The sequence below is a fragment of the Capra hircus genome, chromosome 10 (genome assembly GCF_001704415.2).
Source record: "Capra hircus breed San Clemente chromosome 10, ASM170441v1, whole genome shotgun sequence".
In the NCBI taxonomy this organism is placed as follows: domain Eukaryota; kingdom Metazoa; phylum Chordata; class Mammalia; order Artiodactyla; family Bovidae; genus Capra; species Capra hircus.
The window spans coordinates 69,075,864-69,102,363 of NC_030817.1; the positions used below are offsets into that span (position 1 = coordinate 69,075,864).

Consider the following 26,500-nt stretch of genomic DNA (forward strand, 5'->3'; position numbering starts at 1 on the left):
AGGGAAGTACATGTTTCCTGCATTTTGGAGACATAAATAATAAGAATCATCTCTGTGGTGTTCACTTAAGAGGGGCTGGGGAGAGAAAAAGAAAAAGCAAGACTTACCCAAGATATCAGATGGCACTATACACATGAATTGAAAGTGCATTTGTATTACTTCAAAAGTTCATTTTAGGCACTGCTGAATAACCAATAAAAATAGGTAGTTTTAAGTTTTCCCCTTTAAATTCTAACCCTTGCCCAATATCATCCCAGAGACACACACACTCTCTGAAGTTGTCATGATGAAATACAGTGACGTTTATTTTTTCTAAAAAGTTCTCCCTGACTGGTAATGGGAGGAAAAGAATACCATTTTAGCAATGGCTTTTACAAGTTAAAAGAATTGGTTCTATAAATGCTTCGGCACATCCATTAAGTTTGATTGCCAGTTCCAAATATTGATATATATTTAAAACAGGATACGTAAGAAAAAAAGTGCTTAAAATCTTTCAGGACCAATAAGACACATTAGGGAAGGACTGGTTTTACAGCTCTTTTGAGATATTTCTTATTCCTGCTTTCTCCATTTGGAGGTGGCTGCCCCTTAAATAGCCCTTTACTGGCAGTAATGATGAACACTGTCAGATCCCAACTGCCACCCTCAAGTATGGTCTATAAATCATCCAGTAGGTGGTGCTGAAGTTACATACCTCGTATTTCTTCAGAAATCAAGTGATTCCCCTGTCAAGTCAGAGGAAAATCATTTAAGAATTATTAATTCTGAACAAGCCATCAGATCAAAATCTTGTTTTCACTTTTGGTATTTACTATTACTTAAACAGTTTTGCTTAGCCATTTGCTTATACTATCAGATTAAAACTGAAAAGAAAGATTTTAGAGGACAAGCCAATTGGCAGTGTCAAATCTGTACGCAGACTGAGAAAATGCTCCCAAACATATCTATACACATGTTTAAGAATGAGAAATTTAACCTATTCATTTATTTTCACATAATAATTCTAATTTACTCAAGAGAAAATTTCCACATAAGGGATTCAGGTAACACTATGAGTTAGCCTTCTAGACTGATTTGGAGCCTTGGTGTGTTAAACTATAAAGATTCAAGGTAAAATAAAAACCATTTCATCACCGTAGTTTTTAATGAAGAAACTTGTTTAAAAATTGTAAAGGAAAAATTGGGGATGGGACGGAAAGATCTTAGCAGCAAAGTGGTTAAACAAATTGAAAATATTAATGCACAAACATTAAAATATTAAAGCATATATGTTGCATATAAAATACAGTACAGAACCAGGAGTTGCACTATACTGATTAGTGCTCAACAGAAGAAATGATTAAATTTGTTCTTCCCAGAAGTATATACACAGTTCATTTCCACAGCATTTTCCTATATAGCCAGCAAGTTATTTTCTTCAGTTATTCACACCTGCTCAAACCTGAATTATAAATTCAGCACTTACAAATATGAAAATTCAGTCACAAGGAAAACCAGTATTTCCATTTTATCAATAAAAAGTAATTTTGAAAGTTAACAGTCTATTCTAGGAAACCAAGTTTAGCTGAAAACTTCAGGGATGAAGATCATCTGGCGTAGCAGCATCCAAATATATAAACAGTAAAAATAAGACTTAAAACCGCTGCTACGGTGTCATGTTTTGGACTTAGTTCAACCAATTGATTTTTAGTACAAAACTAGAAATAACCTCTTCTTCATAACATCTATAGTTATCAATATATTTTTCTTCTTTTCAATGTGAAATAATACTTCAAGATGATCTATATACACAATGTTGTCAGTTCAAGCTGTCATATAAATATAAATGCTTTCTTAAAAAAAAGTATTTTACAGACAGACAGTGTTATGTACATTGTTCAGTTTAATCTGGGGCGAAAGAAAGCTAACACAAGCTTTTAAGTGTGATATGTAAAAAGAATGATTATGTAAATGACATTTTAAAATCTGCATAGAAAATGAGCTTCAAACAGTAGTGTGATTTTAATTTTGATCATTTCTGAAACTTCAAGCCATTAAAAAAAAGGCACACTTCTCAACTTTATCCCTTTAAGGGAATGTTCTTTAGGAACCCCTTACTTGGTTAGAGTTTCAATGTAACACTTGAAAAAAAAAGACAATTTGACCCCAAAGTACTTTAAACAGCTTGCTGGAACATTTATGCAACTACTCTGCAAATAAAACATCCAGTAGGACAATGCTCTGCAAGAGAAAATAAATTTAAACATATAAGATATTTCATTCAGGATGTTGGATTAAATATTTTTCTGGGGTAGTTTAGCACACTAGCATAATTTTGCTTCTGGTCAGTTTAAATAAAATGAGAAAAGTTATCATTGTTATGTGACAATAAGCACTGAGGATTAAGCTAAAATATTATTAACACAGCTGAACATATTCTGGATTAGCAGAATGATAAGTGGAAGTCTCAGGAGGAAACTGTTTGACTCTATCCAGTTGCACTTTTCACCTTGTAAAACATTTGTAAATGCAATATAGTTTTTTGAAAGGAGGAAATTCTGAAAGAAAACAACTTGCTGGTTGAATACCACAAACAAAACAAACAACCCAAAACCTCACTTTTTCTATAATGTTTACTCAGTCTCTTTTTATATAAAAATAAGTGTTATGTTCCCATCATAACATTAGACAATTACATCTGTGCTTAAAAAAAAAAAGTTGGTCACTCAAGGCTATTAGAATATTTTATAAGAATTTTAGATTACCAGAATGTACAGATATAACTCAATATAAACTGTAGCCAAAGGGAAATGACGATGAAAATATAAAATCATTCACATGGAATAAAAACGTTATTAACTAGATGAGTAAAATATTCAAAATATAATGGAATGTGACAGTAGATATATGTACATCTACTTCAGAACTAGGAAGGGGAAGAAAAGCTTTATATGTAATAATTCGTACCTTTTATTTAGTTAAATATAAACATTTGTTATTTATACATAAAACTGCTTTCAAAAAACAACTAATAAATGATTTAGTTGCACTTGTTTTACTTCTTACAATTCCCAAGTGTTAACTTTTCTTAGATTGAAATCCAACTGTCCCCTAGTGCACTTTTAGTTTATATCTTAATGAATTCAAACCTTTAAAGGTCCCATCATCTAATGCATAAATATACAAAAATGCCAAAAAAATTTAATCCCTTTTAGTTGGATCATATTTTATGTTCACTTTATATTGCCAATAACCAGAAATGGTTTCCTTTTGCAAATATTCTTGACAACCTATAACAAAACATGCCATGCACTCCAGGGAAAAAGGCATGGCGAGCATTTGTGAAACGCCAAGAACCGATGAGTTCTGCTTCCTCCACGTGTGGCCCCAAGGATACCAGGCAAGACTGCAGAATGCTTGCCAAAAGCTTCCACAAATCCAAGTTAGCTAATTCCTGGACACAAAGATTTTAAGCTCATTTCATCACTGGATGCTTTCATCCAGCAGCTTTATGTTTCCCACCACAGCACCCACACGCCTCACCACAACGATGGCACATTCTCAAAGGGACGTAGCAGCACATACATGGTACAATGAAAGACAAAGCTACTAGGGCTAACCATCGTAAGCAGAACTTGTCATCGCTAGTGTCACATGAACAGGGGTCAGAGAAATCTCCCTCTGAGTCTGACATACAATGATACAACATGCTCTCTGCACAGAGCATGCAACTAACTTGATATATGCATCTCTTAATAGGGTCTGGAGCATCTTGACATTTTCCCCTGCCATTTTCTTCATGATTAAACCTTTCCTGGCAGTATACGCAGCGAGAACGTTCACCATCTTCTTTTCTTCGTTTTGACTTCTTAAATTTTAATGAGGAAGGCTGTGTCTTAAATACCACAGAATCTTTGAGCGAACTTAACTTAGTTTCATCCCCACAAGAGTACAGATAGTCTGATTTTTTACTGTCTGGTTTAGAAAACTGAACACTGGAGTCAGTATCATCTCTCTCCAGGTCATTTTTCCACATGTCGGGATGTCTATAGTCTGCATAGCGGCGTATTAAGATATCGCGAGGGTTTATTCTGACAATCTCATCCTCATCTTGAAAGCTGACATGTCGAATTGATTTCAAAGGGACCTAAAAATGAAAGAGATGAAAATTTCAATAATAACAATGAAGATTACTTTTATTGCCTACTTGCCCAGATATTTGGTCAATTAGTTTGCAAGTTTAAGTGAAGATGTTTCTTGGATGAGATTAACATTTTCAATGAGTGGACTATATAAGCATAACAGATTATCCTCCATGACATAGATGGCCCTCATCCAATCAGTTCAAGGCTTTAATAATACAAAGATGGACCAAGAAAGAGCAGGAAAGAATTCTGCCAGCACACTGGCTTTGAATACAGACTACAGCTCTTGCTCGGGTTTCAAGCATGACAGCCTACTCTGAAGATTTTGAATATGTACCTATGTCATCATATAAGTAGGTCCTCCCAGATAGAGAGGGCTTCCCAGGTGGCTCAGTGGGAAAGAACCCACCTGCCAAGCAAGAGAAGTAGGTTTGAGCCATTGGTTGGGAAGATCCCCTGGAGAAGGAAATGGCAACCCACTCCAGTATTCTTGCCCAGGAAATCCCATGGACAAAAGGGCCTGGTGGGCTACAGTCCATGGCATTGCAAAGGAGTGGGACATAACTTAGAGACTAAACAACAACATCACATAAGCCATTCCTTAAAGTAAATGTCTTTCTCTTTATATATATATATATATATATATATATATATATATATATATACACACACACATATTGTTGGTTCTGTTTCTCTGGAGTACCCTGACTCATACAGATTTCAGTAGCAAAGAGTGGGATGCTGTGCTAACAAAAGTGTGGCAATGCCTTTGGAACTGGATAATGGGTAGAGGCTGAATGAGTTTTGAGGTGAGTGTTATAAAAAGCCTAGGTAATCGTGAAGAGAGGCCTGGTAGAAACACAAACGTTAAAGGCGTTTCTGGTGAGGGTCCTGGATGGAAACGAGGAATAAATACACTCTTGGATGCTGGTGGAGAGACGACCCTTGTTATAAAGTGGCAAAGAATGCAGGGGGAATTGTATTCTAGTGTTTCATGGAAGGCAGAATTTGTGAGAGATGGATTTGGATATTTAGCAGAAATTTCTAAGAAAAGTGCTAAGGATATAGCCTGGTTCCTCCTTACCGTTTATAGTAAAATATGAGAGGAAAGTGATAAACTGAAGTGTAATTTTAAAAACAAAATAGAACCGGAACTTGAAGCCCTGGAAAATTCTCAGGAATGACACTATCACCAAGGGAGTAGGGCCACTTCCCTCAAGGGCCCAGAGGAATTTTGCCTCAGGATGAATCAAACTGAGTCTTACTCACACTTAGATGGTATTTAGATGAGATCTTGGTGGTGCTACTGGTAAAGAACCCACCTGCCAATGCAGGAGACAGAAGAAGTGGGTTTAATCCCTAGGTTGGAAGAATCGCTGGAATAGGGCATGGCAACCCACTCCAGTATTTTTGCCTGGAGAATTCCATGGACAGAGGAGACTGGTAGGTTATAGTCCATAGGGTCACAAACAGTCGGACAAGACTGAAGTGACTTAGTACGCACACACTGGACCTAGAGATGGTACTAGAATGGGTTAAGTGTGGGAGGGGGGTTCAGGATGGGAAACACATGTACATCCGTGGCGGATTTATGTCAATGTATAGCAAAACCAATACAGTATTGTAAAATAAGTAGCCTCCAATTAAAACAAATAAATTTATATTTAAAAAATAGAATGGGTTAAGTCTTTCAGAGTGTTATGATGAGGTGAATATATTTTGCATGTGAGAAGAGGGACCAGAGAGGGTAGAACATTATGAGCTGAATTGTGTTTCCTCCAATTTCATATGTTGAGGCCTCAATCCCAGTATCTCAGAATGTGACTGCATTTGGAAATAGAGCCTTTAAAAAAGTGATTAAACTAAGGTCCTTGGGGTAGGCCTTAATCCAATTTGACTGGTGTCCTTATAAGAAGAGGAAATTTGGACACACAGAGAGTGAGACACCAGAAATGTGTATGTAAAGAGAAAAAAAGGAACACAATCAGAAGGTGACCACTGACAAGCCAAGGAGAAAGGCCATGAAAGAACCCAAATGCATCAACACCTTGATCTTGGACTTCCAGTTTGCAGAACTGTGTGCAAATACGTTTTTGCTGTTCAAGGCACTCTGTGGTATTTTGTTATGACAGCCCTAGCAAACTAACGCAAAGTACACATATTCATAGTTTGGCTATACAAGCCTCTGAAAATGACCGAAAAGCACACCATACTCTCTCACCTTTCCGGTAGGCTGTTTCAGGCTAGGGGGGAAAGTACATCTTTTAGGCATAAATCAAAATGACCCTTCCCTTCACCCATACAAGCGACTAGTGTGACAAGACACAGTGACTAGTTTGTAAGTAAGCCCATGATCTAGGTTGGGCTTCCAAACTTTCATTCTCCAGACATTTGGAATTGTGGCTAAAAAAATCCCATGTGTGGACTATCGATGGAGTGATGGATGCAGAAAGTTACAACAGTTCCTACTGGTGATAAACACACTGTGACAATCTCCCAGACTCAAACCAGAAATCTGGAGGAAATTTAAGTAATGAGGTTTATAAGTATATATAAAAAATAAGCAAGTTTATAACACTAAAAAATAACTCTAGTACAATTCAACTACATGGAGAATTAGAAAGACTGGAAATTTCACTCATATGTTAATTAGTTATATGCCAAAGCAGAGGATAGAACTAAGATTTCTTACCTTATTTTGGGACTTCAGGCCTCCACTTTCCTTGGGCATTTGCCGCTGTCCATATTCTAGACTTCTGTCCTGAATGTCTAGGCCTGGATGACTGAACATTATCTAAAATACAAACAATTCCTAGTTAAGTGACAAAAGAACACATTTCTTATTTTATTTTTAGTGAAACTATATATGTGTATTTCAAAACTCCATAATCTATTAGTAGTAAGGTTTTTCAAAATGGTTTTAATATAAAGTATTATTGAGTCATCCTGTTTATTATTTAAACTCAGATCTTTCTCAATACATTTAAAATGAAATTTTAAAAGTAGCACACACTTCACTTCTGGTTTCAGTTTCAGCATGTAAGGAGCTGGAAGTTGCCATTCTGCTGCAATTACAAATAAAAAAAGTGGAATAACAATAAAAATATCAACAACTCTTCTTAGATCCATGAAAGAGGAAGACAGGACAAACCCCACCCCTAAGACTGCAGAGACTCATGAGTAGAGATCACCATGGAAACCAGTGTCAGGGTAGGAAAAAAAAAAAAAAATCTCAACTGTAATTGACAAATTGCTGGAGGCTCAGGATAGACAACCGGGAGTTAAACACTCCTAGGGGAGGGGGAAGGCAGTAATTGTGACGTCCGTCCGCAAGCTTCTGTCAGTTTACCTCTAACAGCTCAACCAAGTTTACACAGTAAATATCAGAAAAATCCCTGCATGCTTCCAGCATGGAGAGGAGAGAAAGAACCATTATGAAATGTGCTGCAACACTCTTTGTAACAAGACTTGTCCTCAGGAAACACTAATGAACCAGAGCCTGACCTACTATGGTATTATCAGAGTCAGGAAGGGATATATACCCAACCCTTGTCATCTCAAACCACCTGATTCACCTAAAGGGGGAGAAAAAATATATATATATAATTGAAATGCACAATCCAGAGGGAAAACCTTAGACTTAAAGACTGATACCTAATCATAACCATAGAATGCTTTCTTTTCTCACACACTTTTCCACTGTATCACTAAAGGCTTATTTACAGCAGTTCCTTTACCCAGCACATTATGTCTAGCAATCAAAAAAATATTAAAAAACACACCAAAATGCAAAAATATATTCTGAAATGTCACAAAAAGCAGCAGAACCAGATATGACAGGGATATTAGAAACAGCAGACTAGGAATTTTAAACAACTATGATCAATATGCTAAGCACTCTAAAATATAAAGCAAGATAGAATACAAAAACAAATGAGCAATGCAAACAGAGAGCCAGAAATCCTAATAAAGAATACAACCGCCGGCCCTTCCCCAATGCTAGAGATCAAAAGCACTAAGAGAATGAAGAATACATTTGATGAGCCTAGTAGACTGGACATGGCTGAGTAAAAAACCTCTGAGTATGTGAATATAACAATTTCCAAAATTGAAAGGAAAGAGAACAAAAAGTGGGGAAAAAAAGAACAGAATATTTAAAAATGGTAGAAGAATTAAAAAATGTGTAATTTTGTACATATACACAAGACAGAATGATCAGAAGAAGAAAAGAATGAAAATAACAAAAGAAATACATGAAATAATAATGACTAAGAATTTACCCAAATTAATGTCAGATGTCAAGTCACAGATCCAAGAAACTCAGAGAATATCGAGCAAGAAAATGAAAAAGAAAAGAAAAGCATCTAAGCATGTAATTTTCAAACTATAAAAAAAAACAAAGATAAAAAAAATTCTGAAAGATGCCAGAGGAAAAATAATTTACTTTTAAAGAATAATTACATTGGACTTCTTTGCGGAAACCATGTAAACAAGAAGAGTGAAGTGAAATAGTTAAAGTGGTAAGAGAAAAAGTCCTCCAACCTAGAATTCTGTACCCTGTAAAATTATCCTTCAAAAGTGAAGAAGACTGGTGGCAATGTATTGGTGCAACCACTGTGGAAAAGAGTATGAAGGTTTCTCAAATGATTAAAAATAGAGCTACCATATGATCCAACAATTCCACTTCTGAGTAAATATCTGAAAGAAACAAAAACACTAACTCAAAAAGATATATGCATCCCAATATTCATGTGAAAGTTAAAGTCGCTCAGTTGTGTCCAACTCTTTGCAATCCGATGGATTATACAGTCCATGGAATTCTGAGGCCAGAATAATGGAGTGGGTAGCCTTTCCCTCGGAGAAGGCAATGGCACCCCACTCCAGTACTCTTGCCTGGAAAATCCATGGACGGAGGAGCCTGGTAGGCTGCATTCCATGGGGTCGCTGAGAGTTGGATACGACTGAGTGACTTCACTCTCCCTTTTCACTTTCATGCATTGGAGAAGGAAATGGCAACCCACTCCAGTATTCTTGCCTGGAGAATCCCAGGGATGGGGAAGCCTGGTGGGCTGCCATCTATGGAGTCACACAGAGTCGGACACAGCTGAAGCGACTTAGCAGCAGCAGCAGTACCTTTCCCTTCTCCAGGGGATCTTCCCAACCCAGGGACTGAACCCAGGTCTCCTGCATTGGAGGTAGATTCTTTACAAGCTGAGCCACAAGGGAATGGTCATAGCAGCATTATTTACAATTGCCAAGATATGAAAACAAGTGTCCATCAACAGACAAATGGATAAGATGTGGTGTGTTCGTACACACGCGCGCATGCACACGCGCGTGCACACACGCACGCACACACACACACACACACACACACACACAAAGGAATACTACTCAGTCATGAAAAAAAAGAATGGAAATTTGACCTGTGCACCAATATAGGTAAACTTGGAGGGTTATTTCACTAAGTAAAATAAGTCAGGCAGAGAAAAACAAATACTGTATGACATCACTTATATGTGGAATCTAAAAAATTTAACACAATATTGTACACGACAGAAAATAAATAAATTCACAGATACGGAAAACAAATGAGTGGCTATCAGTGGGGACAGGGAAGGGGCCAGCAACATGTAATAAGGGGATTAAGAGGTATAAGCTATTAAGTGAAAACAAACCTTAAATTAAAAAAAGATCAGTTTTCAAAAAGTGAGAGAGAAAGACTTTCTTAGGCAACAAAAATTGAGGAAATTTCTTGCTGGCAGACCTGCCTTATAAGAAATGTCAACAGAGGTTCTTTAGAGAGAAGGAAAATAATATAGGTCAGAAACCTGGATCTACATGTCAATGGAAGAACATTTTAGGAGAAACAAGGGAAAATAATATAAACTTTTAATTTTCTTATTCTTAATTGAGCTAAGAGAGAGGTTTGCTCAAAAATCAGCATATATTTACATACCTATACATATACAGGTATACGCATATAAAGTGAAATGGATGACAGCAATGATAGAAGAAATGGAAGGAGGAATTAGGATTACTGCTAATATAGAGTTCACCCACTATCTGTAAAGCAGTTTAGTGTTGTTAAAGGAAAAGTAAACGAATGAAGTATAATATACCATGCTACCACTAGCCAAAAGAAAATACAAATACAGACAGAGGGAGCTTCAAAGCAAGGAAAATTACCAGTGATAAAGAAGGGCATTATATAATGCAGGGGTTAAATCCCCCATGAAGACATAATCTTTAATGTGTATGTGCTTAAAAACACAGCATCAAGTTACATGAGGCAACAACTGGTAAAACTGCAAGGAAATGGATGTACCAATTACCATAGCTGGAAACTTCAATATCCCTCTTTCAGAAATGGACAGACTCAGCAAGCTTAATCAGTAAGCACAGAGGTGAATGAAACAATACTTTCAAACAAGTGGATACAATGACATTTAAAGAAAACTTCATCTAACAAGAGCAGAATACATATTTTCTTAAGCTTACATGGAACATTAACCAAGACAGACCAGTCTGGGACATAAAATGGAGCTTAACAAACTTAAAAGAGTAGAAATCATACAAATCTGTGTTGTATCTGTGATCTGTGTTCTCAGATCAGAGGAATTAAACTAGAATCCAATAAGAGGATACCTGGAAAATTCCCAAACAAGTAGCAGCTAAGCAACACAGTTCTAAAAACATGGGTCAAAGAAGAAATCTCAAGAGAAATCAAAGGTATTTTGAACTAAAAAGAAATGAAACACAATGTATCAAATGCTGTGGGATACAGTGATAGCAGTGCACAGAGGGAAATTTATAGCATTGAATATATTTTTAGCAAAGAAGATCTAAAATTAATAATCAAAGTTTCTACCTTAATTGTTCAAACTACCACACAATTACATTCATCTCACACACTAGCAAAGTAATGCTTAAAATTCTCTAAGCCAGGCTTCAACGGCACATGAACCATGAACTTCCAGATGTTCAAGCTGGATTTAGGAAAGGCAGAGGAACCAGGGATCAAACTGCAAACATTTGTTAGATCATCGAAAAAGCAAGAGAGTTCCAGAAAAACATCTACTTCTGCTTTATTGACTATGCTGAAGCCTTTGACTGTGTGGAACACAACAAACTGTGTGGAACACAACAAACTGTGTAAAATTCTTCAAGAGATGGGAATACCAGACCACCTGACCCGCCTCCTGAGAAATCTGTTTGCAGGTCAGGAAGCAACAGTTAGAACTGGACATGGAACACCAGACTGGTTCCAAATAGGGAAAGGAGTACTGTATATTGTCACCCTGCTTATTTAACTTATGTGCAGAGTACATCATGAGAAATGCTGGGCTGGATGAAGTACAAACTGGAATCAAGATTGCCAGGAGAAATATCAATAGCCTCAGATATGCAGATGAGGAAGTGAAGAAAGCGAAGTAAACAGCTTCTTAATGGAAAGTGAGAGAGTGAAAACGTTGACTTAAAACTCAACATCCAGAAAACTAAAATCATGGCATTCAGTCCCATCACTTCATGGCAAATGAATGGGGAAACAATGGAAATAGTGACAGACTTTATTTTTCTGGGCTCCAAAATCACTGCAGATAGTGACTGCAGCCATGAAATTAAAAGACGCTTGCTCTATGGAAGAAAAGCTATGACCAACCTAGACAGCATATTAAAAAGCAGAGACATTACTTTGTCAACAAAGGTCCATCTAGTCAAAGCTATAGTTTTTCCAGTAGTCATGTATGGATTGACAGTTGGACTATAAATATAGCTGAGCACTGGAGAACTGATGCTTTTGAACTGTGGTGGTGGTGAAGACCCTTGAGAGTCCCTTGGACTATAAGGAAATCCAACCAGTCCATCCTAAAGGAAATCAGTCCTGAATATTCATTGGAAGGACTGATGCTGAAGCTGAAACGTCAATACTTTGGCCACCTGATGTGAAGAACTGACTCATTGGAAAAGACCCTGATGCTGGGAAAGATTGAAGGCAAGAGGAGAAGGGGATGACAGAGGATGAGATGGTTGGATGGCATCATCGACTCGATGGACATTAGTTTGCATACGTTCCAAGAGCTGGTGATGGAGAGGGAAGCCTGGCGTGCTACAGTCCGCGGGGTCACAAAGAGTCGGACATGACTGAGTGACTGGACTGAACTGAACTGAACCTTGGGAAATGAGAAAAAGAAGATTCAATCAAAGTAAGGTAAAGAAAAGAAACAATAAGAATTAGTGTAGGAATCAATGAAATTGAAAGCAGGAAATTAATGGAGAGTATCATGAAACCAAAAACTATATCTTTTAACAAGATCCACAAAAGTGATAAGCTTCTAGTCAGGCTTCTAGTCAGACTCACTGGAAAAGACCCTGATGCTGGAAAAGATTATTTTCTCACCTGATTGGCTTGGCTTCGCAGGTAGACACTTCTGGCATTTAGACCTTCAAAGGGAGAGGGTCTTGAGCTTCTGTAAGGCTCACTGGTAACCACGGTATCTTGATGGAAAAGATGATCTTTCACTAGAGAACTGGAAGTATCTTCTTCAGCTGCCTAATGAGAACAATCCCCAACTCATTAGTTGCCAGAATACAAAAACAGCAACAAAACAAAATACCTTCACTAACAAGAATTCAGCAAGTTGGTCAATATGTAGCAACATCACTGTGTATGGCAGTTTCCCAAAAATAAAATACACATTATGAAGCCATGTCAAAATGAAAGAATATGAATTAAAAAAAAACAAAACTCAAGTTTATGAGCAAAATAGACTGTCTTATAGAAAACAATATAGGATGAATCAGAAGGCTAACCATACCATGTGAGATGTATCTGGTTATAGTAAAGCTGTTAATTATAACTAAAAGTAATACGTACACAAAAAGTGAAGAAATTATGAGGAAGAAAATGCAAATCAGTAGAATTGTCACTTTGAAAATTTTCTTTGAAAACTGTTTTTTACACAGTACCAAAGACTGTACTGTATGATATGAGGGGTCAAAGAAGGTAGATAGTAGTCTATGATCTTGTTCAATAAGGGAATGAATTATTAGCCTGAATTTATGGATTACTTAGAAGGATTCAAATCATACACAAGACTCAGGGAAGGAGATATGTCAATCAATCACAGTCATGAATGAAATGCTTTGAAATTTCATAAACAATATTTCTGTGAAATAAATACTGAATAAGTGAAACTTAGCACATCAGAAAACAGAAAGTCCTGAGAAAGTTTTGTTTCTTTTCTTTTAAGAAATGAGATAACTACTTGCTATTATTTTTCCCATTAGTATATAGTTATCTGGGAAGAAACAGTGACAACCAAGTAAAATGACAGTAATACTTTTACTGCCTCATTCTAAAATATTCATAGTAATCATAACAGGGCTAATATTTTTAAAAGGAGAAACCTTTACAATCTATTTTATAAAAATAAAAACATTAAAATTTGGCTTACTTTAAAATTAAACAATAAAACTCATTAAATGGCAAGATATTATAAATTTATAAATGCACATAATGGACCTTGCTCTGAAACAAAATAGTTTTGTAACATTTTATTTCTCTGGAACTAGATTTTTTCAATTATTAAATAATCATAATACCTACACAGTTTTATTACATGGACTATTGTAAGGATTTAGTGAGATAATATATACAAAAATGCTCTGAAAACTAAAAGCTGCTATTTTATCAGGAAGTAGTCAATTAAACTTTAAAAATGTATCTGAGAATCTACTGTCTACTGAAAACTAACTGTGCCAAACCCAGTTAATTGCTATTTTTATATAATTTTCCTAATAGTTGTCCCCTGTGTTATGACAATGCTCAGTTACTGCAAAGGAGTTGGCTAGATAATGGTATCCAGCAAACATTCTTTCAAAATTCATGATAAAAGTTGAGAATAAAAAAAATTCAGGAAATATATTTGTTCCAGAGAGTTTTCAAAATAAATGACCCAAGTAATTGTCAAAAATCATAAACAACTTGAATAAACGAAAACAATAAGAGCAACAGAAAGGTTTAGAGAAAGGGCCTAGGTTGAAACCCTATCTTATCCACCTAGGGTATAAGATTTTAGCAACTGACTTTTCTAAATCACAATTCCTTTTTATTATAAAGTGGGTACAATATTTGTACAATAAAAATCTCAGGGTCAGCTGAGATAACTCAAAGAGTAAAAACTATAAATAAGCACAAATTGCAGTGTTAGTCATAGTATCAGGAATGGTCATGAAGTAATTATGCTTTTTATGGTGACAACTATTTGGATCAGGTTGTCTTTACTGCATTCTAATCTAACGGAAGTCATTTAACAACTATAAAATAAAACTTACTTAATAATATGTATCTGAACAAATATAAAATGGTTTCATGACTCAGTGTTTTACTGTATGACTAAGGTTAATTATACTTATATTCTGTACATTAAACAGTAAATACATTTCCTTTTGATTAAGTACATTTTTAAAGGGAAATATAAAAAGCATTATTTCATTATTAAACAAATAAACATGTGGATGATAGTTGGGTAATAAATGATTTAGTTCAACTATTAAATGCTTACCAAACTACTTGGAATTAACCTATAGAATTATTTCATACTACACAGTAAATTTACAGCTATACACCTTAAAGTGTCTCAGTTAATAAAATAACTAAAACATCTTTCAGGAGTCTGGTGAAACAAATAAACCTTCACTGTTTGAATATGTACAGTCTACAATCTACAATAAGGGATATACTATCTGTGAATTGTGAGAAACTAACATTTGTAGAGAATCTTTAACGGAAAAAGGGCATTTTTCTACTACTTAACTGTATCTCTTTCAGCAAGCTTAAATTTAGATGTATGTTAAGCTGACGAAGTTAAAAAAAAAAACGGTGATAGGAGAATGGTCATTCTCATTCACTGCTAATTCTATACACAGGAGTAAAATCTGGGCCAACCATTTCTGAATAGCACTTTTAATAAAATATATCAAAAGCTTTAAAAACATGTATACATTTTGACCATTTACTCGATCTAGTAAAGAAAAAAAATGTACTAAATGGAAAGAGCTTTAGGCATAAAATATTTTCCTCAGAAAATATTTTAATAGTAAAAAATGAAGAAACAACTTTAATGTCCCAAATTAAGGGGATGGTTATGTAAATTATGGTATGTCCACTTAACGTAATGAGTGGTCATTTGAAATTAGGCTTATGAATAATATCTAAATTGTGGAGAATTACTTAATGCTAAAAAGTCCATATATAAAATTATATTTACAATATTTTAAGCGTGAAAAGATAAAAGATTTAAAGGATATAAAATGAATGCTAATTCTATTCCTGAGTATGATTATGAATGCTTTTCCAATTTTCAAGAGCTTGTTCACTTTTTGTAAGGTGGGTTTCTTTTAAAATATATACACTTTCTCCCTTTATTTTCATGTAAAATCGTAGTATTGGATTCAGGCAGAACATCTCTTTTGGTGAATAAAATAAAATAATTTTCAAAAACAAGCTAAAATTCTGAGTGTTTTTCAAATCCATTTTCTCTTCTCCATACCCACTTAGCTACTCTTTTAATGCAAGCTTTCATTATCTCTTTTGCCTGTCTTATTTTAGCAGGTTTCTAAATGATTGCCTCGTGAAAGTTTAGGCATGAAAATTTGTTGGTTTTCCTACTCAGAATCCTTATAAGGTATCCAGTTATCAAAGTTCTGTTGGGGAGCCCTATGCACACTGGAAAATAGAGGGCAGAGAATCATTACTGTCTGAGGAATGTTTTCATAAGATAAACAATTTATGCAATCCATAGAAATGAGCTCTCTCACCCTAGAAGCACTGAGATACAAGATAAAGTCTAGTTTATTTCACAGGAAAAAGAAACATAATAAATACATGAAAAGATGGTAGACTTCAATTAAAGATTTAAAACTATGATGCCAATTTTTTATACAGACTAGAAAGGATGGAAAATATACATAATAATACTCGATACTGGGAAGGGTATGGAGAAATAATATTTTGTATTGTTGGTGAGAGTGCAGTTCTTCTGTGAGAAACTTTTATACAGATACATACATAAACAAATAATCATCTTAGCACTCTTTTTTAACAAAAAAAGGTAAGAAAAAAGAAAATATCCTATGGCTGTATGACCATGGGACTGGTTAAAAATTTATGATATATATATGAAAAATTCAAAAAGCCATTAAAAAGATCTGTATGCAGTACTCACAAGACCTACTAAATGAAAAAAAGCAAGGTATACAATTGTTAATATGACATGATCCTATTTGTCAAGTTGAAAGGATGGATAAATAGATATTTTAAAATTTTATCCGTATAAGGAAGGGTATACACCAAACCATTAACATTTCCCTTAGGAATATAAAGGACTACAGATATAATAACATAAAGGTAATAAAGTAAATATGTGCATAGTTATCACCCAAACTTCAAAAAGAGAAATAACCAAGACAACAAATAACATCAATACGACAACAGCATCCCCTATCTATACCACTTGGATAGGAAAATACTATCTTGAAGGAGTTGTTTATTGTCCAGTTTCTTACGCTTCTATACAGTTTTACCACACAAATACTATTTCTAAACAATATTTAGTTATAGATGTTTCTGGATTTTGACCGATACCATGCCACTTGGGACATTATGGGACCTGCTTTTCTTGCATAAAATTTATTCATGTTGACATATGTAGCAATAGCTCACTCATTTTCACTTGTAGGGTTGACAGCTAACATATATTAAGCATTTTCTATGTATCAGACATTGTCCCAAGTACTTTACATGATCTAATTCATTTAATCCTCACAACAACCCTTCAAGGTAGTTGGCATTATTTTGTCTCTACTCCACAAGAAGAAACTAAAGCTTAAAGAGAGTATGTAACTTGCCTAAGACAAAACACTTAATTTTTTACTATTTCAAACAACAGTGCTAAGAACATTCTTCTACAGGCCTCATGATAGACATTTAAAACAATTTTTCTCATACCTATACCACAGGTAGAGATGCTGGAATTATAAAACACATGTATGCTCTGATTTATAAAATAAAAATTATTTTCCAAGGTGGTTTTAACAATTTACATATCCACAAACAACGTTCTACATTCTAAGACTAGGCATTATCACAGCTTTCTTATTTATGGATATTCTATTTAATTTCTATAATAGTGAGCTGCTGCTGCTGCTGCTGCTAAGTTGCTTCAGTCGTGTCCGACTCCGTGTGACCCCATAGACGGCAGCCCACCAGGCTCCCCCATCCCTGGGATTCTCCAGGCAAGAACACTGGAGTGGGTTGCCATTTCCTTCTCCAAGACAGGAAAGTGCAAAGTGAAAGTGAAGTTGCTCAGTTGTGTCCGACTCTTTGCGACCCCATGGACTGCAGCCCACCAGGCTCCTCTGTCCATAGGATTTTCCAGCCAAGAGTACTGGAATGGGGTGCCATCTAGGCCTCACTAAAACTTAAGTGTTTTCTTTAGATGAACAAGAAATTTTGAGAATGAACAAAAGCACTAACAAATGCATGTATAGGTTTGTCACTTTACCATGGTTCCTAATCACTTTTTGTTTAAGATTATTTACTTCCCTGTTTCTCTCCAGGACCATCTGACATTTCATAATTCTGATTCTTTGTACATGTCATTTCCTCTGCCCACAAAGACGATCTTCTATTTTCTACTAGAAAAACTTCTCAGAGTTTGGGATTAACATATAGACACTACTATATATAAAAGAGATAAACAACAATCACTGCTACATAACACAGGGAACTGTAGTCAATATTCTATAACTTATGTCTGTTAATGTGAAGTCAAGTGGGCCTTAGGTAGCATCACTACGAACAAAGCTAGTGGAGGTGATGGAATTCCAGTTGAGTGATTTCAAATCCTGGAAGATGATGCTGTGAAAGTACTGCACACAATATGCCAACAAATTTGGAATACTCAGCAGTGGCCACAGGACTACAAAAGGTCAGTTTTCATTCCAATCCCAAAGAAAGGCAATGCCAAAGAATGATCAAACTACTGCACCATTGCACTCATCTCACACGCTAGTAAAGTAATGTTCAAAATTCTCCAAGCCAGGCTTCAGCAATATGTGAACCGTGAACTCCCTGATGTTCAAGCTGGTTTTAGAAAAGGCAGAGGAACCAGAGATCAAATTGCCAACATCCGCTAGAATATGGAAAAAGCAAGAGAGTTCCAGAAAAACATCTACTTCTGCTTTACTGACTATGCCAAAGCCTTTGACTGGGTGGATCACAAGAAACCGTGGAAAATTCTGAGAGAGATGGGAATACCAGACCACCTGACCTTCCTCTTGAGAAATCTGTATACAGGCCAGGAAGCAACAGTTAGAACTGGACATGGAAAAACAGACTGGTTCCAAATAGGAAAAGGAGTACATCAGGGCTGTATATTGTCACCCTGCTTATTTAACTTATATGCAGAGTACATCATGAGAAACGCTGGACTGGAAGAAACACAAGCTGGAATCAAGACTGCTAGGAGAAATATCAATAACCTCAGATATGCAGATGACACCACCCTTATGGCAGAAAGTGAAGAGGAACTAAAAAACCTCTTGATGAAAGTAAAAGAGGAGAGTGAAAAATTTGGCTTAAAGCTCAACATTCAGAAAACAAAGATCATGGCATCCGGTCCCATCACTTCATGGGAAATAGATGGGGAAACAGTGGAAACAGTATCAGACTTTACTTTTGGGGCTCCAAAATTACTGCAGATGGTGACTGCAGCCATGAAATTAAAAGACGCTTACTCCTTGGAAGAAAAGTTATGACCAACCTAGATAGTATATTCAAAAGCAGAGACATTACTTTGCTGACTAAGATCCGTCTAGTCAAGGCTATGGTTTTTCCAGTAGTCCTGTATGGATGTGAGAGTTGGACAGTGAAAAAAGCTGAGCGCCTAAGAATTGGTGCGTTTGATCTGTGGTGTTGGAGAAGACTCTTGGGAGTCCCTTGGACAGCAAGGAGATCCATCCAGTCCATTCTGAAGGAGATCAGCCCTGGGATTTCTTTGGAAGGAATGATGCTAAAGCTGAAACTCCAGTACTTTGGCCACCTCATGCGAAGAGTTGACTCATTGGAAAAGACTGATGCTGGGAGGGATTGGGGGCAAGAGGAGAAGGGGAAGACAGAGGATGAGATGGCTGGATGCCATCACGGACTCGACGGACGCAAGTCTGAGTGAACTCCGGGAGTTGTTGATGGACAGGGAGGCTTGGCGTGCTGCAATTCATGGGGTTGCAAAGAATCAGACACGACTGAGCGACTGAACTGAACTGATGTCTGTTAATCCATGATTTAATTCATTTAATCCTCACAACAACCCTTCAAGGTACTTGGCATTGTTTTATCTCTACTCCACAAGAAGAAACTAAAGCTTAAAGAGATTATGTAACTTGCCTAAGATAAAGCACTTAATTTTTTGCCAAACTCATAAGAAAAAGTTGTCATTTATTTAAAAATTTGTACTATTTGTTATTAAAATTAATAAAAGCCAAAACACTTTTAAAAATTTGGGTAAGAGTAAAAAGGTAAAAAGTATTCTGGCTAACAAACTTTTGAATTTTGTAATTGGATTATAACTCTTTAGAAGTGGCAATTAACTACAGGAATAGGGATAGAACCTCAAATTAGGTGTTGGAAAATCTTCCATAAGAGCACAAAATTTAATATATGAAAGCCACAAAGAATGTACACACATTTGCACAATCTTCATCTTTTAAAAAGTTGTCTACAGCAGTTACATACATTCAATGCTTTTAGTACACTGGCTCCTCTGTATTATCTAAAAAGTAAACTATGCTAATATTTAATGTACAATGGGGACCTGCTTCACTCTCAGAGGCTTGTATAGTAATTACTCTCCTATGGTTGCTCAGAGATCGTTTAGCTTTTTTTTTCTCTAAGACTAATATAGCAATTTTTGTGTGCAGAGGCAAAAGGATGCAGTATAAATTAATAATTTCAGCTGTAGCTCTCAATTAGAACATTAAGTCTAGAAGACAGTTGTAGAGAAAATAAAGATTTTGCTTTTCTCCTCCTTTTGTCCCATCTCCCTAAATTAATTCTGAGGCAGAGAAAATAGTGCTGTTCTGCAAATTTTTAAAAATGTATTGTTCCCAATAAATAATCTAGTGTGAAGAAAGGTGGTTAAATGATTATTACAGTCTATCAACTGCTCTAAACTTTAATTCTTATATATCACAAATCACAGGTCTAAGTGTGTGACTGGGTCATATCTAACAAGAGAAGTTTTAAATAATTATACTACTAGTTTATTTTAGCATGATGGATAAAAATAGAAATGTTCTTTGATAAGAAATCTTATATTTTGGGCTTCCCAGGTGGCGCTAGTTGGCCATCTGCCAATGTAGGGGACATAGGAGACATGGGTTTGGTCACTGGATCCAGAGATTACCTGGAGAAGGGCATGCCAACCCACTCCAGTATTCTTGACTAGTGAAATCTCCTGGACAGAGAAGCCTGGTTGGTTATAGTCCATCGGGTCACAAAGACTAGGACACAACTTAGCAACTGAGCACTGAGCACATGCAAGCTTAGAAAGCAGAGAAAGGGGGAATATATTACTAACAATTCTACAAGCCCAACAAAATTACTATTTATACTTTGATGTGGCAGCAACGCATTTTAGATTTGACCACAAATGTCTTCTGTTCCCTAGATTTCTTTTAATTATTTTTCATTAGCTTAGGAATAAACTAATCTTGAATTTTTAACTTTACAAGTTTATGAGCTTTGTCTTAAAACATTAATAGCATATATAGTATTTTGTTTAGGCAATCTGAACACAGTAATCAGTGATGAAATAATATGGAAGGAATATGAGGAAAGTACCAAGATACAATGTCCAGCAAAACAAGAAAAACAAGTTCTTCAATCTAGATTAATCAACTGAAATACTAAGCTATCTTTTCTTTTTATTTTTTAAAAATTTCTCTGTTTTTAAATGGAAGGATACTTGTTTTACAGAACTTTGTTGTTTCCTGTCAAACATCAACATGAATCAGCCATAGGTGTACACAAAAAGTCAGGTTTGGCTTAAAAGTGGTATTAGGTGTTCAGGGATTGTTTATTGTCTATAAATCTGTTTCTTAGTTAATAGGCAGGCTGTAGTTGCATAGTTCCTACTAACTATAAAAATTTTTAGACAATCCTTTAATTGGTGAATATATTTCTAGGATTTTTATCCTAAGGTCACATTCAGAAATACTAACAAAAATTAATGTATATGACCATGGAAACTAAGTAAAGGTTCAAAGAAACATGAATGGTTAAATAAACTGTAGTACAGTTACATAACATAATGGCTAAATACAAGGTCTCTGAAATCAGACTGTGTGGGTTCAAATTCTATGACTTTTTACTAATTAAATTTCAATCACCACAATCTCTACTATTACCAACACAAACAAAAATCTGATCAAAGACACAATCAAAATGGAGAAGAGATCGATTCTAATGGTGATTTTCAGTTACTTCAGTTCAGTCACTCAGTTGTGTCTGACTCTTGCAACCCCAGGGACTGCAAATACCAGGCTTCCCTGTCCATAACCAACTCCTAGAGCTTGCTCAAACTCATGTCCATCAAGTCAATGATGTCACCCTACCATCTCATTCTCTGTTGTCCCCTTTTCCTCCTGCCTTCAAAGTTTCCCAGCATCAGGATATTTTCCAATCAGTCAGTTCTTCACATCAGGTGGCTTCAGCTACAGCATCAGTCCTCCCAATGAACATTCAGGACTGATTTCCTTTAGGACTGACTGGTTTGATATCCTTGCAGTCCAAGGGACTCTCAAGAGTCTTCTCCAACACCACAGTTCAAAAGCATCAATTCTTTGGAGCTCAGTTTTCTTTATGGTCCAACTCTCACGTCCGTACTTGAACTGGAAAAGAAATAGCTTTGACTAGATGGGCCTTTGTCGGTAAAGTAATGTTTCTGCTTTTTAATATGCTGTCTAGGTTTCTCATAGCTTTTCTTCCGAGGAGCAAGCGTCTTTTAATTTCATGGCTGCAGTCACCATCCAGGGTGATTTTGGAGCCCAAGAAAATAAAGTCTGTCACTGTTTCCGTTGTTTCACCATCTATTTGCCAGGCAGTGATGGGACTGGATGCCATGATCTTAGTTTTCTCAATGTTGAGTTTTAAGCCAGCGTTTTCACTCTCCTCTTGCACTTTCATCAAGAGGCTCTTTAGTTCCTCTTCACATTCTGCCATAAGGGTGGTCTCATCTGCATAACTAATAGTATTGATATTTCTTCCGGAAATATTGATTCCAGCTTGTGCTTCATCCAGCCCAGCATTTTGCATGATGTACTCTGTGGCTCAGCTGATAAAGAATCCGCCTGCAATGCAGGGGACCTGGGTTCAATCCCTGGGTGGGGAAGATCCCCTGAAGGCCACCCACTCCAGTATTCTGACCTGGAGAATTCCATGGACTGTATAGTCCATGGGGTCGCAAAGATTTGGACACAAGTGAGTGACTTTCACTTCACTTCACTCTGCATATAAGTTAAATAAGTAGGATGACAATATACAGCCTTGACACACTCCTTTCCCAATTTGGAACCAGTCGTTGTTTCATGTCCAGTTTTAACTGTTGCTTCTTATCCTGCATACAGATTTGTCAGAAGGCAGGTAAGGTGGTCTGATATTCCTATCTCTTTCAGAATTTTCCCACAGTTTGGTGTCCACACAGTCAAAGGCTTTGGTGTAGTCAATGAAGCAGATGTTTTTCTAGAATTCTCTTGCTTTTCCTATGATCCAATGGATGTTGGCACTTTGATCTCTGGTTCCTCTGCCTTTTCTAAGTCCAGCTTGAACATCTGGAAGTTCACGGTCACATACTGTTGAAGCCTTGCTGGGAGAATGTTGAGCATCACTTTACTAGCGTGTGAGATGAGTACAATTGTGCAGGAGTAGTTTGAGCATTCTTTGGCATTCCCTTTTTTTGGGATTAGAATGAAAACTGACCTTTTCCAGTCCTGTGGCCACTGCTGAGTTTTCCAAACTTACTGGCATACTGAGTACAGCACCTTCACAGCATCATCTTTGAGGATTTGAAATAGCTCAACTGGAATTCCATCACCTCCACTAGCTTTGCTCATAATGATGTTTCCACCTGACTTCACATTCTAGGATGTCTGGCTCTAGGTGAGTGATCACACTATCATGGTTATCTGGGTGACGAAAATCTTTTTTTTACAGTTCTTCTATGTATTCTTGCCATCTCTTCTTAATATCTTCTGCTTCTGTCAGGTCCATACCATTCCTGTCCTTTATTGTGCCCACCTTTACGTGAAATGTTCCCTTGGTATCTCTAATTTTCTTGAAGAGATCTCTAGTCTTTCCCATTCTATTGTCTTCCTCTATTTCCTTGCACTGATCGCTAAGAAAGGCTTTCTTATCTCTCCTTGCTATTCTTTGGAACTCTGCATTCAAACGAGTATATCTTTCCTTTTCTCCTTTGCCTTCGGCTTCTCTTCTTTTTTCACCTATTTCTAAGGCCTCCTCAGACAACTATTTTGCCTTTTTGCATTTTGTTTTCTTGGGGATGGTCTTGATCACTGCCTCCTATATAATGTCACGAACCTCCATCCATAGTTCTTCAGGCACTATCTATCAGATCCAATCCCCTGAATCTATTTGTCACTTCCACTGTATAATTGTAACAGATTTGATTTATGTCATACCTGAGTGGTCTAGTGGTTTTCCCTACTTGGTATTTGACTACAACAGAAAAATTGAGGCAGAAGTACCCAAAATATTTAAAACCATAATTACCTCTGGGGTAGGGATAAATGATTCCTGATTTCTTCTTTATAGTTTTCTAACTATCCAAATATTCTACATGAAATTTAAGTCAAGAAAAAAATTCAATGACAAATATTATGCAAAAAGATTATATACAGTTTTTCTCCCTTGTTAGTAATTAAATAAAACTCAGTCTAAAATATACAAAGGTTACAGGAACTGAACTATAAAAAGATAGTACTTAAAGTAAGATGGTGAGGGGGTCACAGTAATATAAAATCCATTTTGCCAGTCTTAATAATTAACTTAGTTTTCAGATATACAAAGGGCTTCCCTTGTAGCTCAGTTGGTAAAGAATCTGCCTGCAGTGCAAGAAACCTGGGTTCAATCCCTGGGTTGGGAAGATCCCCTGGAGAATGAAATGGCAACTCACTCCAGGATCCTTGCCTGGAAAATCCCATGGACAAGAGGAGCCTGGTGGGATACAGTCCAAGGGGTCACAAAGTGCTGGGCATGACTGAGAGACTAACATTTACTTTCAGATATAGAGCCATGATAAAGTGCTACCCACCACCTTTGAAAGTGAATGCATGAACAATTCATATGCTCCTAAACTAAAGCAAATGACTTTAAAAAATAAAGGTACATCACAATCCTTTTAATCATCTGGCTGAAAAATGACACTACTTAATTCTAAAAAAGGATAAGTTAGTCAAGTACTTCTCAGTGGTTAAGAGATAATATGATATTGTCTCACTTCAGATCAATTAGGTGTCCTTCTTCGGCCCCAAAGCATAGAATCTCGAGATCTTGTTCTTATAATCACAACCAATCATGAGGAAAGTTTTATGGGCTGTTACCAACCTAGCATGTCTGAACAGTAAGAGCTGTTACAACTAATAAGTCTGGTTGGAAAAAAATAATCTTAAAGCAAATGTAAGCTAGCATTAAAACAAACAAACAAAAAAAATCCCACTTTAATTGGCTTATTAACATAGTGAAAGAAACCAAATGAAAAGAAAGAACACTCATACCTTACTACTGCTTGGGGTTTTTTGTTTTTTTAAAAACACCTTAGTTTTGAAGATTTTTCTTCAATATACTTTTCCTAAGTACCAGCCATGTAAGTGGTCCATACTATACTAAACTTTAGGGATACAAGATGAGCAAGATATGATTTTAAATCCAAATAATGATGTTATGACACCCTTCAAAGACATATATGAAAAAGAAAGGTAAATACCTTTCCAGTGATTTATGATACTGATGAAGATAACTGCTGAAAGCTCAAAGTTGTCTACTGTAAATAATCAAATAGTTATTAGAACAAAATAGCTATTCAAATCTTTATAGAGCAAATGAATAAACATTCAAAATGGAGAGGATGCCCACTGATATTTCAAGTCTTAAAAACATTTAAGATGTAACTATAACAGTTATTTTCTTGGCATTAAAAAGATAGTGGGTTATTCCTTTAAGGCCATTTTAGTTACCTTTACAAATAATTACTTATAAAGTAAACCTAACACATCTCACTTGCTAGTAAAGCAATGCTCTAAATTCTCCAAGCCAGGCTTCAGCAATATGTGAACCGTGAACTTCCAGATGATCAAGCTGGTTCTAGAAAAGGCAGAGGAACCAGAGATCAAATTGCCAACATTCACTGGATCATGGAAAAACCAAGAGAGTTCCAGAAAAACATCTATTTCTGCTTTATTGACTATGCCAAAGCCTTTCACTGTGTGGATCGCAATAAACTGTGGAAAATTCTGAAAGAGATGGGAATACCAGACTACCTGACCTGCCTCTTGAGAAACCTATATGCAGGTCAGGAAGCAACACGTAGAACTGGACATGGAACAACAGACTGGTTCCAAATAGGAAAAGGAGTACGTCAAGGCTGTATATTGTCACCCTGCTTATTTAACTTCTATGCAGAGTACATCATGAGAAACGCTGGACTGGAAGAAGCATAAGCTGGAATCAAGATTGCTGGGGGAAATATCAATAACCTCAGATATGCAAATGACACCACCCCTATGGCAGAAAGTGAAGAGGAACTAAAAAGCCTCGATGAAAGTGAAAGTGGAGAGTGAAAAAGTTGCCTTAAAGCTCAACATTCAGAAAACGAAGATCATGACATCTGGTCCCATCACTTCATGGAAAATAGATGGGGAAACAGTGGAAACAGTGTCAGACTTTATTTTCTGGGGCTCCAAAATTACTGCAGATGGTGATTGCAGCCATGAAATTAGATGCTTACTCCTTGGAAGAAAAGTTATGACCAACCTAGATAGCATACTGAAAAGCAAAGACATTACTTTGCCAACAAAGGTCCGTCTAGTCAAGGCTATGGTTTTTCCAGTAGTCCTGTATGGATGTGAGAGTTGGACTATGAAGAAAGCTGAGAGCCAAAGAATTGATGCTTTTGAACTGTGGTGCTGGAAAAGACTCTTGAGAGTCCCTGGGACAGCAAGGAGATCCAACCAGTCCATCCTAAAGGAGATCAGTCTTGGGTGTTCTTTGGAAGGAATGATGCTAAGCTGAAACTCCA

At 36.3% G+C, this 26,500-nt stretch overlaps 1 protein-coding gene across 2 annotated transcripts in view; it reads right to left on the reverse strand.

Moving 5' to 3' along the window:
• SPRED1 (sprouty related EVH1 domain containing 1) overlaps nt 282-26,500 on the reverse strand; it is a 123,028-nt gene continuing 96,809 nt past the window's right edge. For both annotated transcript variants that reach the window (XM_018054478.1, XM_018054479.1), the window contains 3 exons: nt 12,526-12,678; nt 6,817-6,918; nt 282-4,126 (listed from right to left, as the gene is read on the reverse strand). In XM_018054478.1, coding sequence (XP_017909967.1) covers nt 3,476-4,126; nt 6,817-6,918; nt 12,526-12,678 — 906 coding nt within the window. In that variant the 3' untranslated portion in view covers nt 282-3,475. The remainder of the gene's footprint in view (nt 4,127-6,816; nt 6,919-12,525; nt 12,679-26,500) is intronic.